At 44.7% G+C, this 13,491-nt stretch overlaps 1 protein-coding gene across 3 annotated transcripts in view; it reads right to left on the reverse strand.

Annotated features, from left to right (window-relative positions):
• Positions 1 to 837: 837 nt before the first annotated feature.
• LOC307075822 (zinc finger protein 609-like) overlaps positions 838 to 13,491 on the reverse strand; it is a gene marked incomplete at its 3' end in the record, with an annotated part of 99,356 nt that continues 86,702 nt past the window's right edge. For 2 of the 3 annotated variants that reach the window (XM_079736524.1, XM_079736526.1), the window contains 5 exons: positions 9,834 to 9,921; positions 5,604 to 8,001; positions 4,730 to 5,216; positions 4,268 to 4,621; positions 838 to 3,282 (listed from right to left, as the gene is read on the reverse strand). In XM_079736524.1, coding sequence (XP_079592650.1) covers positions 3,239 to 3,282; positions 4,268 to 4,621; positions 4,730 to 5,216; positions 5,604 to 8,001; positions 9,834 to 9,921 — 3,371 coding nt within the window. Of the gene's footprint in view, positions 3,283 to 4,262; positions 4,622 to 4,729; positions 5,217 to 5,603; positions 8,002 to 9,833; positions 9,922 to 13,491 lie in introns of those variants that run through there. The other variant, XM_079736525.1, reaches the window with a different exon arrangement.

The following is a 13,491-nucleotide window of genomic DNA, read 5'->3' on the forward strand; positions in this document are numbered from 1 at the left end:
GGATCCTGCCACCAATCTCACCGCCCTGATGCCAACCAGCTGTCCTTTGGAAAAACCATTGGCTCAGCACATTGGTGTCCGTAGCCGGCTGCCCAGCCCACAGCCCCTCTCTATTCCCCCCTTCCGTGGATCTGTGGTCCAGCCCTTCTCCTCCCGACCAGAGGTTATCACATTTAAGTTGTACTCGGCATAATCATCCCTCACAAATCATCATCGCCCTATTCCACAACTGCAGCATTATTTAAACTCATCCGTACACCGAATCTGATGATGGAAGATTTGAGTGCAAAAACAGTATCATGGAAGGAGGCTTACACACCGAGGCTTGCTGATACACCTCGATATATCACAGTTATGACAAACGGCATAAAATAAACCATTACAGTCTATTGCTCAACAATGGTTTCAGATTTTCTACACAATCGTAATAGTCTACTGCGTCGTGTGACGTCTAGTCGGCTACCTGAAGTGAAAAAAAATATTTACCTACCCTACTACATATTTAAATGCATCCGTAAGCGAGAAAGCAGATGGAGTTTATCGACCTCGACAATATTAGCGTTTTTGTTTGACACATTGTTCATACTAACGTTGACGCGCGCACACGGTGCCTATTTTAAGGTAGCCTACTGCTCTCATGTGGCCAAATGGCCAAATTACACTCGGAGCGTCGGACCCCATAACCAAGTTGTACATACAATATTGAAATAATAAAATTATTTCACAAACATTGAAGCATAGCTACTGCAGTTTGTATTGGTTATGTTAATCCATTTAAGCATGCTCACAAGGACAGACTATCTCATAAAAAGATTTATTTTTTTTTCAGCCCAAATTTACAAAGGCAAGTTACAGAGTATTGTATAAAAGAAGAACCATGGTAATGTACACTTTACACAAACTCCTGACATGGGGGGGGGGGGGGGGGGGGGGGAAGGGGGGGTTCTGAATTTTGTCACATGGAAAGAAATTAACACATTGTAAACATCCTTGCAAGTACCGGTAGAGTGACAGGTACTCTGAGGTTTAGAGTGACAGTAGGTGGGTCAGGAAAAGACAAACAAGCAGTTGTCTCTGTTTTTCACAGGAGAGGGTTCAGCTAGGCACCAATTGAGACAACCGCCTGCCAATAAATATGCTCTTCACCAAAGCAAAAAGAAAAAAAAGAAATACACTCCTGCAAAATACAGAGCCAAGCACTTTCCATTAGGATGATAGCAAACATAACTGTTTCTGGCTTTTCATACATTTTAAGTATATATGATTCTTCACTGTGTTTTGTTTTAACTACCGAGATAACATTACTACTCTCAGAGAGAGAACAAATGCACTTTTCACAACCATTGTCTGATAAAACTATAGGTATGCAGCTTTCTGGTACTAAACCCCACTGACTTTAAAGACAACATCACAGCTGCCTAGATTACCCTACCAGATTAAGTACAAAGACAGTCACATTCTTCCGATTCATATCACACCACCGTTCTGCTTTGCAATGCACACGCTTCAGAGGCTGTGGCTGACCCCTGCAGAGTGACAGAATGTCCTGGAACCCTTTGAATTCAGATTGGCTGCTTCCTGCATGAGAGTAGTGCTCCGACCACCTTATGTGGGTGATGTGACTTCAGAGGGTATCAAAGTGGAGACGAGTTAGTGGCTTGACATAAATCTCGGATCACGTCAACCATGAAACTATCATATATGCAAGTTAGAAACGTACCCCCACCCCCCACATAAAAAAGAACACATTTAGGAGCAAGGAGAGGTTGAGAGAATAAAACTTGCTGACCACGTGACCACTCTTTACTTATAATTCGGATGCCTCAAACAAACAGAATTCTGTCAACAGATCATAAAAAAAAGAGGAAATGAATGTTGCCTGGCCCATCATACCTGCATTTTTCACAACAAAAAAAATCACACCTAACTTATGCATGTGCCATTTCCAATTCCCATGAACATGCCTACAACTAAAACATAAAATCCATGTGAATGGCACGTGAATCAGATGTTACATGAAACCCCCAGAGGATTACAGGGAGTAAAGTGAATCGTAATGTCCACAGAGCCAAAAATCTTGTTCTTTCTAGGCCCCAATTGAAAAATGCATTTGTTGCTTGGTGTGCAAAATTTGATGAATGGCTTATGTGGGACTTATTTTAAGGGGTAAAAGTATTTTAAGGGGTTGACATCAACAGGCTGTCCATTTGACATAGTCCGTTCCAAGCTAATCTTTATGCCGTCTATTTTTATTTCTATCTATTTTAAATTGGTTCCTTCTTCGCCTAAGAGGCTTATATTGGTATTAGCAGCTGTAGGGTGTCTGACATCACACCTTAAAGTGAAGCTTCATGTAGCATCAGTGTTTCTTACAATGCATTGATAATGTTTGAATGAAGCCAACTATCCAAGTGAGTAGCAATGAGCGTTAGTAAAGACTGAACTAATTATGTGGCCATTTCAATGTGAGGGAAAGATAAACACACAGATCTAGGAAAGCAACAATGTTTAAGAAAATAACAAAGTAATTAATAGTGTTTATTCTCCAATGAGGTGTTTGCGGTCTTTTTGCAAGACATGACATCCCTGAAACACAGCGGGGGGGGGGGGGGGATTAATCAATAACAATGGAATGGAAACTTCAATCTCAGGCTCTCGAGTCTCTGCAGAAAGTATTCCCTCTTCCCGTCTAATATAGCCAACACATCTGTCAAGTTAAGGATATACTGTTGTTTCCCGACATATAGTTCAATCATTTCAACATGATTCACTTTATTTTGTCATTTGTTTATTGAGTTCGACTCCCCTTTCCTCTCAGCCAACCCCCCAGAAAAGAATCCCTTGCCAATTTCATTATGCGCATGACAAAACAACAATGCAGTCAAAACAACAATAATAAAAAAAAATATATATCTGCTGTCAGTTCTCTTTTTGCATTGTATTTGTTGACAGTGCAAAGACTAGATTATCAGCGGGTTGATGTTTCCTCTGCATTTCGGGGCAGAGAGCGATGGCTTTGAACCTGGGTTATATCAGTCCTACTACTGTCTGAGGTTTGGAGTCGGGGGGGTCTCATCCTCTTGTGTGGGGGGCGCGCATTCGCCAAAAGGTAACAGGTGGAAGGGGTTGCAGGAGGCAGCAAGTGGGGAGGGGGGGAACAAAAAATCTAGACAGGAACACCATTCAACTGATGTCCAAAAGGGAACCCCCCGGGTGAGCCTCTTCCCATGTGATCCAGTCACATGAATCTCTGCAGGGTGGAGCTGTGTCGGTCAGGTTTACCTGTCGGCATGGAGAAAAGGAGACAGCAATTGAATGCACTGTTTAGTAAAATCTAAAACATAGCCAAATATGAAAAAAAATACAACCGAAATCCAAAAAATGGATGAACATATTGTAGGCATGGATCACTCTGTTCATCGATGGGAAACACCTCAATGCTTAAGTTTATAGTCAACAAGCAGTGGTAGGTTGCACGAGCCGCCACTAGAGGTGGATGTAGCTCCTGGTAGCTGGGATTTGCAGCCTGTTCCATTTCCCGTGTGTCTCTCTATTATCAACGCAGTGATCCACTTGTCCTCAGAAGACCTGCTTAGAATAGATGAGCCGAGTGGCTAAGTGCTGCACTGCACATGGTGTTTGCTTGATGTGTCGCAGTGAGGGCTTCGTTTGGCTAAGCCTCTTTACAGGTTACGTCTAACAAAAATCTACAACTATTACTCGATCAGGATAGAGTATCAGAGGCATTTGACTTTGGTTCAAATTAAAAACTAACAGGAGAGAGAAGCATTCCCCTGTGTCAGGGGAAGGGACAAAAAATTGTCTGCTCAATAACGCTGCCCAGATTTATACGCCTCGGCGCTCTGTAATGGACTTCACTTGCAGCGTTGTTTATGCACGTGACTGTCTGCTTTGTGCCCTCTTCTTGCTTGGCAGTTTAGCTGACAGCACTCTTGTCCATCTCAGTAGTTTCATCTTATCGTCTACATCAGTCTCTGTGGCAGTGTCACCATTTTTCTTAGACGGGCAGTTATACATTCCTTTGCAAAAGCCCCATCATCATCGTTTAAAAGGAACTTCTTGTGCAATACATTAATGCCGTCACAAATAAAACACTGTCCCATTCCATGTGCACAATATAACAAAAGGATCTCTATGCTTATTCTATAATAAATTAGCATAGACACTTTGGGCCAACAAACGTAATAACACAATTCCATGTAGGCGATCCAACATCGAAGCAGGTGTGTGTGGGTGTAGCACTAACCGGTGGCGTAGGACAGGTCATATTGTCCCGAGAGAAGCGGGTAGGCCAGGTGGTGGTGGGAGGGCATGATGCGCTGGGAGGGCGAGGAACGCGGGCGATCTGCGTCTCGCTCCCGCTCTGTCCCCATGCCTCGCTCCTGATCCCTCTCCCCTCTCTCGTGAGAGGCTTTGTCGCCCACCGTGGGCGACTTGCTCTTGTACTGGCTGGCATGCTGATGCAGGATGTCCAGGGCTTTAGAGTCCGTGGCCGACTTGGTGACGGTGGGGCTGGCGCGCAACTTGTCACCGCCCTCCTCGCCTCCCGCTATTTTTACCCCATATGGTGAAAACGGGTAACCTGCAGGTATGTAAGAACCTGGTAATGGAAATAATTATAATTAATCATTACAAACATATCAAATTAAAGAATTGAAAACAAACTTTAGAGTTGTAGAGATTGTTTTTCTTATTGAATTTTCAATACCTGGGTAATTTTGCATCATGACGGGTGGAATGCCCCGGTATCCTGGGTGACTGGGGTCGTAGCCCTGTCCATACGGGTAGCCATGCATGTAAGGCATGTAGCCCTGGTGCTGTGCTAGTGGCGATGAGAACTGCATGTGGGCATTGGTGCGCATTGGTGGGTCTTTGCCCATGGCCCGGTGGTCCTCAGAGGAGATGCGGGGGTCACCTCCCCCCTCTTTGCCCTCCTCTTTGGGGCCACCACTAGTGTCCTTGGGCCTTGGCCGGTCGTCCTTAATTTTGCGATCGCGGTCCCGCTCTCTGTCCCTCTCGTCCTTCCACCGGGGCTGCTGCTGCTGCTGCTGCTGCTGCTGCTGCTGTTGTTGCTGCTGCTGTTGTTGCTGTTGCTGCTGTTGTTGCTGTTGTTGTTGTTGCTGTTGTTGTTGCTGCTGCTGCTGCTGCTGGTGTTGCTGCTCCTCTTCAGAGTGGGGCTTCTGGCTGTCAGGGTACTGAATCATGGAGAAGATCAACACCCAATGTTAAGCCAACTGATGTATGTGATCCCTGTATAAATATAAGCTTAATATGCCATTTATAACCAAATGACTAAGACTCAACAATTTCACAGTTAAGTGCCATTTTGTGTATTGCACCAGTTTAACAAAGGCCGTCTCAACAAGTAATTAGAGATATGAGAGACCGCTTAAAATACCATTGCGCCTTCAGGATTCTTGAAGATGTTGCCAAGCAACAGATAAAATGTCTCCTGACTACAGGCTAGTTAGCCACTTTATATCCTCACTGCAGTGGAGCTGGTTACCTTGCATTCCGTCGAAAGGATGGATATCTACTTGATATTTCATATTTGCGTCTTCCTCAAAAGGTCTGTCACCCACCTGTCTGTACCACATGGACTGCTCCATCCCGGGCTGGCCCCTTGGTTCAAGGCCCTGCTTGATGTCCTCCTTCCCATGGTGGCTTCCCTCACTTAGCTTCATCTTCAGCCCTTCAACCTGCTGGGACTTTGAGTCTTCTCCCTTCATCGCCGACATGGATTTTGATGAAAGTTCAGAGGGAGAGTCCCGGGACTTGCCGGGGGGCTGCGGTAGCTTGACCTGGTCTGATTGACTGGGGGCTTTGGAAAGGCTTGGAGGCACGGGGCCCTTTTGCTTCCATTCGTCCTTCATGGAGGCCTCTCGCTCTTTTATGGCGGCATCTGACTTCTTCTCTGCAGCACGGTGCTGCTCTGCCATTTGCCGCTGCCGTTCCTCGTACTGCTGTCGGTAGGCTGGGTTAGTGTTGAGTAAGTGGTTATGATAAGCCTGGTCGGGATGGTATGCGTACGGGGGGACGTAGGCATACTGGTTGTAGTACAGTGGTTGCATGTACATGTTGGAGCGCTGCTGGATGACAGAGGGTTGCTGCTGCTGCTGCTGTTGCTGTTGTTGCTGCTGCTGCTGCTGTTGAAGTTGTTGGTGTTGCTGCTGCTGTAGTTGTTGTTGTTGTTGTTGTTGCTGCTGCTGCTGCTGCTGCTGCTGCTGTTGCCCAGAGATGCTGTCAGCCTTGCGCTCTTCTAGAGCCTCAACCTTCACCTTCTCATCCCCTTGGTCTTGGTCTTCCTCCCTTTTGATTTTTATGTGCTCCTCGCCCAACTGCAGGACGGGGTTTGGTCCACTGGGATTTGGATTAACATAGTTTGGTGAGTAATAATTATCATAGCCAGCATAGTAAGGTGAATCTTTGTTGGGTGTCTGGTTGGGAAACAGGGCTTTTTTGGCACCCTCCCGAACACTCTGTTCTTCTGTCTTGACTTTGGCGCCTTCAACCTTTCCCTCACCATCCTCGCCAGCATCGGAGATATCCGAATATGCCGGACTGTTTGTTTTGACTGAGGAATTGTCAGCGCCATTTTGTGTTGCCACATGGAGTGGTGTGAGAGGTTGTGGCATCCCACTGCCATCGTTCCGACTGGCTACACCAATAGAGGGACTGGGGGCATTGTCGGAGAAACTGTATATCTTGTCGGCCTCCGCCTTTATGCTAGCAAGGCGACTTTGATGGGGATCTGAGGAGCCATTGAGGAGTCCCTCGCCCTTATTCCCCTGGTCAGGGCAGTCGAGCTTGCCTTCCTCCATTTTGCCACTCTTTCCTGGAGGCTTAGGGCTGTCAGCCTCCTTTCCCCCTTCTTTCTTCTTCTTCTCTTTCTTCTTCTTGGTGGTGCTGGAGGCTGGATCTCCAATGGCAGGGGGCTTGGGCTGGGTACCTTTCATTTGGGGGCTCTTGGGGATGCCCTGCATCATGGGGGTCAGGCCAGGGGGGGTGTTTGGGTTTCCAGGAGGAAAGGAATATATCTGCTGTGTTGCCATGGCTACGGGGCCAAGAGGTCGGGGTGACTTCATATTTTTCTGAGCCATTTTTTCAGCCTTAGAGCCACTGCCAGTCTTCTTTGACCTGTCTACGCCTCTTTTGTCATCCGAGCCATCATTACTGGCCTCATCAGTAAGGCAGGTTCCATCTTCGCACCCATCCATTGGTGTGCCAGCAGCCTCTGGATCCGTTTCAGCCATTTTCTTTTTACTCTGCTTTGAGCCAAACTTCCCCGGGGACGGGGAAGGGCTCTGAGCATCAAACCCCCTTCCCTTTGGGGTGACTGAACGTGCTGGAGACAAGCAGCCTTTCTGGGAGATAGAGGCCCCGTTGCAGTTCCCTGGTTCCGGATGGAGGGTGGAGTCCTCTCCATATTCACTGTCCCCATCCATGTCCAACTTGATATCGTCATCGTTGTGGGCCCGTGCTTGGTGGTACTTGAGACCATTAATGTGCTTGTACTTCTTGTTGCAGTTTGGATGTGGGCAGTCGATAAGAACGGGAGAAGGACAACTGCGGTCTAGGGGAGGGGGCAGGGGCTCAGTCTTAATGGAAGGGATGAGGAGACCGCTGGGCCCTATTGCCCCGCTGTTAGAGTTAGTCCGCATACGCTTGTTGCCTTTCGTGTCCTCAGAGCTGGAGTTGGGCTCCATATCAGAGGTGGGTTTGGTCTTGCGTTTCCCAGCTGAGGAGGGACTAGCCTTGATGTCCTCTGTGTTGGGGTTGGGAGGCGTGCGGCGATCTGACGGTGTCTGGCTGCCCCTCCTGCCCTTACTGTTAGAGGCTGCGCGGGTTTTGTTGTTGGTGCCTTTGTTGTCAGAGGAGTTGCTGTTCTCATTAATGGGGGTGTTGCTATTGGGTCTCATCCTCTTGCCCCGACCTCGGCCGTTTCTCATCTCCAGGTCACTTGTGGGAGATTCACAGAACCTAGGGGAGCAAGAAAAAGACATTAGTCAGCTATATAACTAAAAACATTTAACATTTTCCTATATTGATTCAGAAATGTTATGATATTTTCAACAAAACAATTTCCAAAGATGTTATGATGTCAAGCATTGGGTTGGCTTTACCACTACAGAAGGTAGAATGCGGTTTCGCCATAATTATTACTTTGGCCATAATAGATAACACTGTTCTGATTTAGGTTTCCCTGTTTTCTTTCATGTACTCTTTTCTTATTTTTGCCCACCTAAGCAGTATCTGTTCTTTATGCAAATGTCAAATCATTATTCTGCATCATCTCAGAAGAAAAGTCAGAAATGTATAATCAAATGTTTAAAATTTGTGTTTGGGCATTATGTAGCTTTGAAACTAGCATTGACAAACTTACTTTGTCTCCTTAAAAAATCCTCCAAGAGATGACAATTTGACATTTAGTGCACTCTCAACTGCATCCATCACCGTACACCACAATACCTCCCTCGACAAAAAAACCATAACAAAACCGACCAAGCAGAACTAAAAAAACCTCTTCATTTCCCAATAAATACTGACATTAGCCAGACCACACAATGTTGTGAGAAATCAATGTGCTTTCTAATCACTAGATAATTAAAATCCTTAAAAATAGCAGTCAGGCCTCATGTTTCTTTAATTGTAATGTTATTATCTTGCCACACAGCAGTGAAGGTTAGCAATCTGTAACAAGGATGAGTCACAGCCTCCCCTACATGCCTCTCCAAACAATTTGAGCCCTAGCAGGGGAATGAGAATACATCCATAGTCTGACAGTGCTGCAGGAATTTAGACTCATTACTCATTGCAAGCCAGAGTTTATATTCAGTCTGCTGAAAGCTTTCTGAATTATTCATATTGTGTCCCTAATGTAGTCGTGCTGCAAACTGTATCTTGGTGCAAATACAGCCTCACAAACCTCACTCTAGAAGCAATGATTGCTAAAATCGTCCAGGTACTGCTTGTGCCTGCCATTAGCTCTGCTGTAATATTGATTATTGTTTGTACTGCATTCAGCAATTGGTTTTAAAACAAGCGTTTACACAGATACTGAACAGGCATTATTTTCTATATTCCAGTGTTTGGAAAATGGATCCAATCCATTCTTCACAATCTGCAGTCTTAGCATTAAAAGAAAAGACGCATGCAGGAATTATAAAAATTGTAAGCCCCCACCCAGATGATCTAAAAACATCTCTATGAGATGGGGAATCTGATAGCATGTTGAGGAAAAGCTATTAGCACAATAATTGGATTCCAGAATCTGGCTTGTTAGGGGAGTTTTCTATTTCTATCACTTCCTCCGGGGACGTCAGCAGTTTGCCAGCAAGCAGTGTGTGCCGTTTCCCCTGAATGGAGATAAAGACTAGCATGGACAAAGGCAAGCCCCACTACACATGGGCAGAGAGCAACTGGAGGCTACATCCACAAGCTGTGAACGCTTCTCTGATTCATATCATGGGATGCTCTTTTTTATGAGGTTGGAGACCAAGTGACAGCTTGGATAGAGAAAATAGAATTGATGATTGATGGCAGCCATGTAGCAATACTCTTTTTCACACCCTGACATTTGAAACTACTCTGCGTGACAGTAAATTCTTTCTAAGGCGCAGAAGCTGTGAAAATCCCTGAAGGTAGCTCCAATTTTCCAACCAGCAGCAATGTGAAGTGGCACCCCAACACATATTGAGAGGCACCAGTAGGTGCTGTATCATCCTGTGTATCACATATTTATGATGAAATGTCCAGCTAATTTACAAAGAACGAATTGTAAAACGCGTCGTTAAGCGTCGTTAGATCTTTACCTGGGGGGAGCCCAATCATGTCGTGTGCAGTCCAACAAAGTGCCCACATACGTCTTGTTCCTCCAAGTCACGTTGACAACCAGCATCCCTGTGAAGAAAATAGTCTCTTATGAGTACAAATACAAAAGGCAAGTCATACACCTGGCAGACTCACAGTGCTCCACATTAGGGCTGCTCGATTATGGAAGAAATCATAATCACGATTATTTTGGTCAATATTGAAATCACGATTATTCAAACGATTAATTTTGAGTTTGAAATCATGATGTATTTATTCAGCATGTCTCTCCAAAAAAACAATTTGTAACTGAGAACTTTGAAATTTGCCTTAAAAAAATACACAAAATGGTCAAAAAGAAAATGTTCGAATCCAAAATAATGTACAGACATGTATCCAGATGCACTTTCTATAAAACATAAAAAAAAATGTATATTATATATTTTTAAATTATATTAGTTTTGTGATCGTTTGACGCTAAAATCTAAATCGAGATTGAAATTCAATTAATCGCCCAGCCCTACTCCACATACAATACAACAAAATAAGGGGTAAAAGGGGAAGTTTGTTGAATAACATACTATTGTTTTTGTTGGCCAGAGATGGCAGAAATTTTTTACAATGACAATTGGGTGGATAATGATGACATCAGCAACTGCAATCAGCACACTTCTTCACCGAAATATACATTTTAATGATTAACCACAAACACGGCAACAAGCCGTGTTTTTTGAGCCTATTCCTGAAGCAAATCGACTCATGCTCTATGCACACTGAATATGTGGGGACACCAAGGACTTATACAGCAAGTGGAGACCTTGCTTAGAATTTCTCAAGACATATCAGACACTGGCAGCAGGTCATACTCAGACTGATCACAGCAAGGTTACAGGAGAATATTCACAGAGCCTCCTATCCATTTAAATAAAACAAAGCCTGGGGAACAAATCTCTGAAGGAAAGTGATGCAAGGAGAAATAGTTTTTCCTTTGTTACCGTCCTCTATATGACATAAGAATGCATGGAAAGGGTGAAGACAAGAAGAATACCACACATAGCAATCAGTTCAACCATACATAAAAAACAAAATAAAAAGATATTGAACCATACATGCCAAAGTCTTTATATGGAGAATAAAAATCCATTGAATTGAGTGCTTATGCGAAGAGCAGCTTAGGTGTTTTTGCTTTAGGCACTGCCTTGAAGCGCTGAACCTGACGCAGTACTTGACCTTGCTGTGACTGCGGAAATGTGTGATGGGTATTGTGGCTGGTGTGAATTTGCAACTAGTCATTGAGAATGAGTTCATCTCTGCATGCATGGAAATCTAACCTTGCATTCTTAATGAAGAGCGACTTCAACAGACTGTGCCATGTGCAGTGTAGCTTTTACCAAGTGGTCAGACAAATACAAATGGCTCTTTTGAGACATAAAGGTATTACATTTAAAGAAGGGTAGAGGCACCTACCCTTTTGACCTTCTAAATGTATTAAAACCCCCACTCTCCCAGAGGTGACCTCTACATGCTACTCAGGCACTGCAGAGAAAACCAGAGGCTGCAGTCAGCCGACTTATCTAATGGCACAGGAATGCTTGCTGGCAGCCCTTGTTCCTCCAAGCATTTTATTAGCTCAGGAAATCTTCCTGGCTCACCACATTCTCTCTCTCTCTCTCTCTCTCTCTCTCTCTCTCTCTCTCTCTCTCTCTCTCTCTCTCTCTCTCTCTCTCTCTCTCTCTCTCTCTCTCTCTCTCTCTCTCTCTCTCTCTCTCTCTCTCTCTCTCTCAAATTTCCTCTTTTCAACAGCAGAACTCATTCTCAACATACCATCGAATTCCCCCCACAGATAAACTCACTTTTCAGCCATGGCGTGCACAGGGCATTTATAAAGCTTTAACCCGAACAACTGACACTAGGCGACAAGCACAGTCACTGCATCCATGTCCCTTGTGCAGACTGTCAACCACATCAAAAGGGGAGGGATCTGTGTGTGTAGAGGGCACACGAGAGGCCAAGCAGTCAAGCTTTCTCTAATGGCGCCAAACGTGGGCGGGGTCCGGACTGAGCCGTGATGAGCCGTACTCGTCTCGCAGTACTCCTCCGTTGGGGTACTGAGACGTCTGAAAGGGTACCAGCAAGTTGGAGCTACACACGCCGTCTGTTGAATCGTCGACGGAATCGTTCCTTCCGTGCGACAGGGGGATAATAACAAACAAACACAGTACCCGGAAAGTATTTCTGGACAACGGCGAAAGCTTAGTTCATTGAAGATAATGTCACGCAAAAGTTTGACGTCCTTCTTGGATATCCTACATTGTGGCTCTTTGTTCATTGTGTCATGTTCTTCTCTATCCTTGAATTTATTAGCAGTCTACACTGTGTCGGGCTGCTATGAGGTCATGATGCTTACGTAGCTGACTTGGCTATCGCCATCCGGCTTAAACCTCACCCTACCATAAGCGTTCTGTCGGCGGTGGAAACACGAGCCGTAACTGAGCTGGGCCAAACCGCACCTTCACTACTGGGCCAAGGCGTGCTGGGCCCAAGCGCACCCGCCGGCGGAAACGCGGCATAACATTTAAAGGACCCTAGCCTGTTTCTGAAATGCCTTTCCCGGCTAAGCCCCCCTCCCTCCTTCACTCTCCAGTCACACTAAGACAAAATGGCTCTGGCAGCTGGTCGTGCTGACATGAAAATCAAGGCAGAGCAAATGAATGACTAGCCTTTCATGTTGCTCAGGATCTAACCTGTATTGCTTTCCCTTGCCACAAGTGGAGCAAATCCCAGGGCATCTTACAAGATAGCATTCCGGTATTTCATGTCCAACCTTGAAATAGCTTTTTGGTAAAAAAAGAACGAAAATAAACCTTGTTTCCCCCCCCCCCCCCCATCCTCGTTTATATTCAACATTCTCACCATATGGTGTTAACCAGGGATCAGCCTTTGATCTGAGTAGCCAATACACACACATGTTTTCTATTCAGAAATGTAGAACTGTCAGAATAATATATTCTGATTCACATAGACTCTTGAAAAATAAATGTATCCCTTTTCAGCAAAAAGAGAGCTTGAAGATAATGATGGGTCAAAGGTCTAGCTTTCACATCACGGTCAAGACTTTGATACTAATTGGATTACACTTTGCCCAATGCAAGCGCCATGCAATTGGACTGCAATATTTCCACAACATAGCCTTTAGCAGATGTCCTCATTAGGCCATTATAGGTTTGGGTTTCGTTGCATAGTGAAAGACTTTTAGATGCCATAACTGGCACAACTGTACAATTAGAAAATGTATGTTTTACTTCTTTGCTTTAATGTCAGTATGTTTAATCACAATTAACTTGTAATGATACATTTAATACTAGTATCCTAAAACAAACCAACCAACAGTACCTGGATGGAAATTCTATCGAGAATATCTGACCCGATTTATGAGAAATATGTCAGAAAACAAGCTGCCTAAATTATAGTGTTCCTTAATTGCTTAACCCCGTCCACTAGAGACCTATCATACCCTAAATAAGAGGTGTCGACCTGCATGTCATAATTTGGGAAGTGGAGGCTTCATTAAATGTTTTGGCCTTACAATTAACACCCGTGTGCATAAAATATTAAAGGTAATGATATAATTTCATAATACTTTGTGGAGATTTTCTCAAT

Source organism: Pollachius pollachius (genome assembly GCF_949987615.1).
Source record: "Pollachius pollachius genome assembly, chromosome: 5".
Taxonomy (NCBI): domain Eukaryota; kingdom Metazoa; phylum Chordata; class Actinopteri; order Gadiformes; family Gadidae; genus Pollachius; species Pollachius pollachius.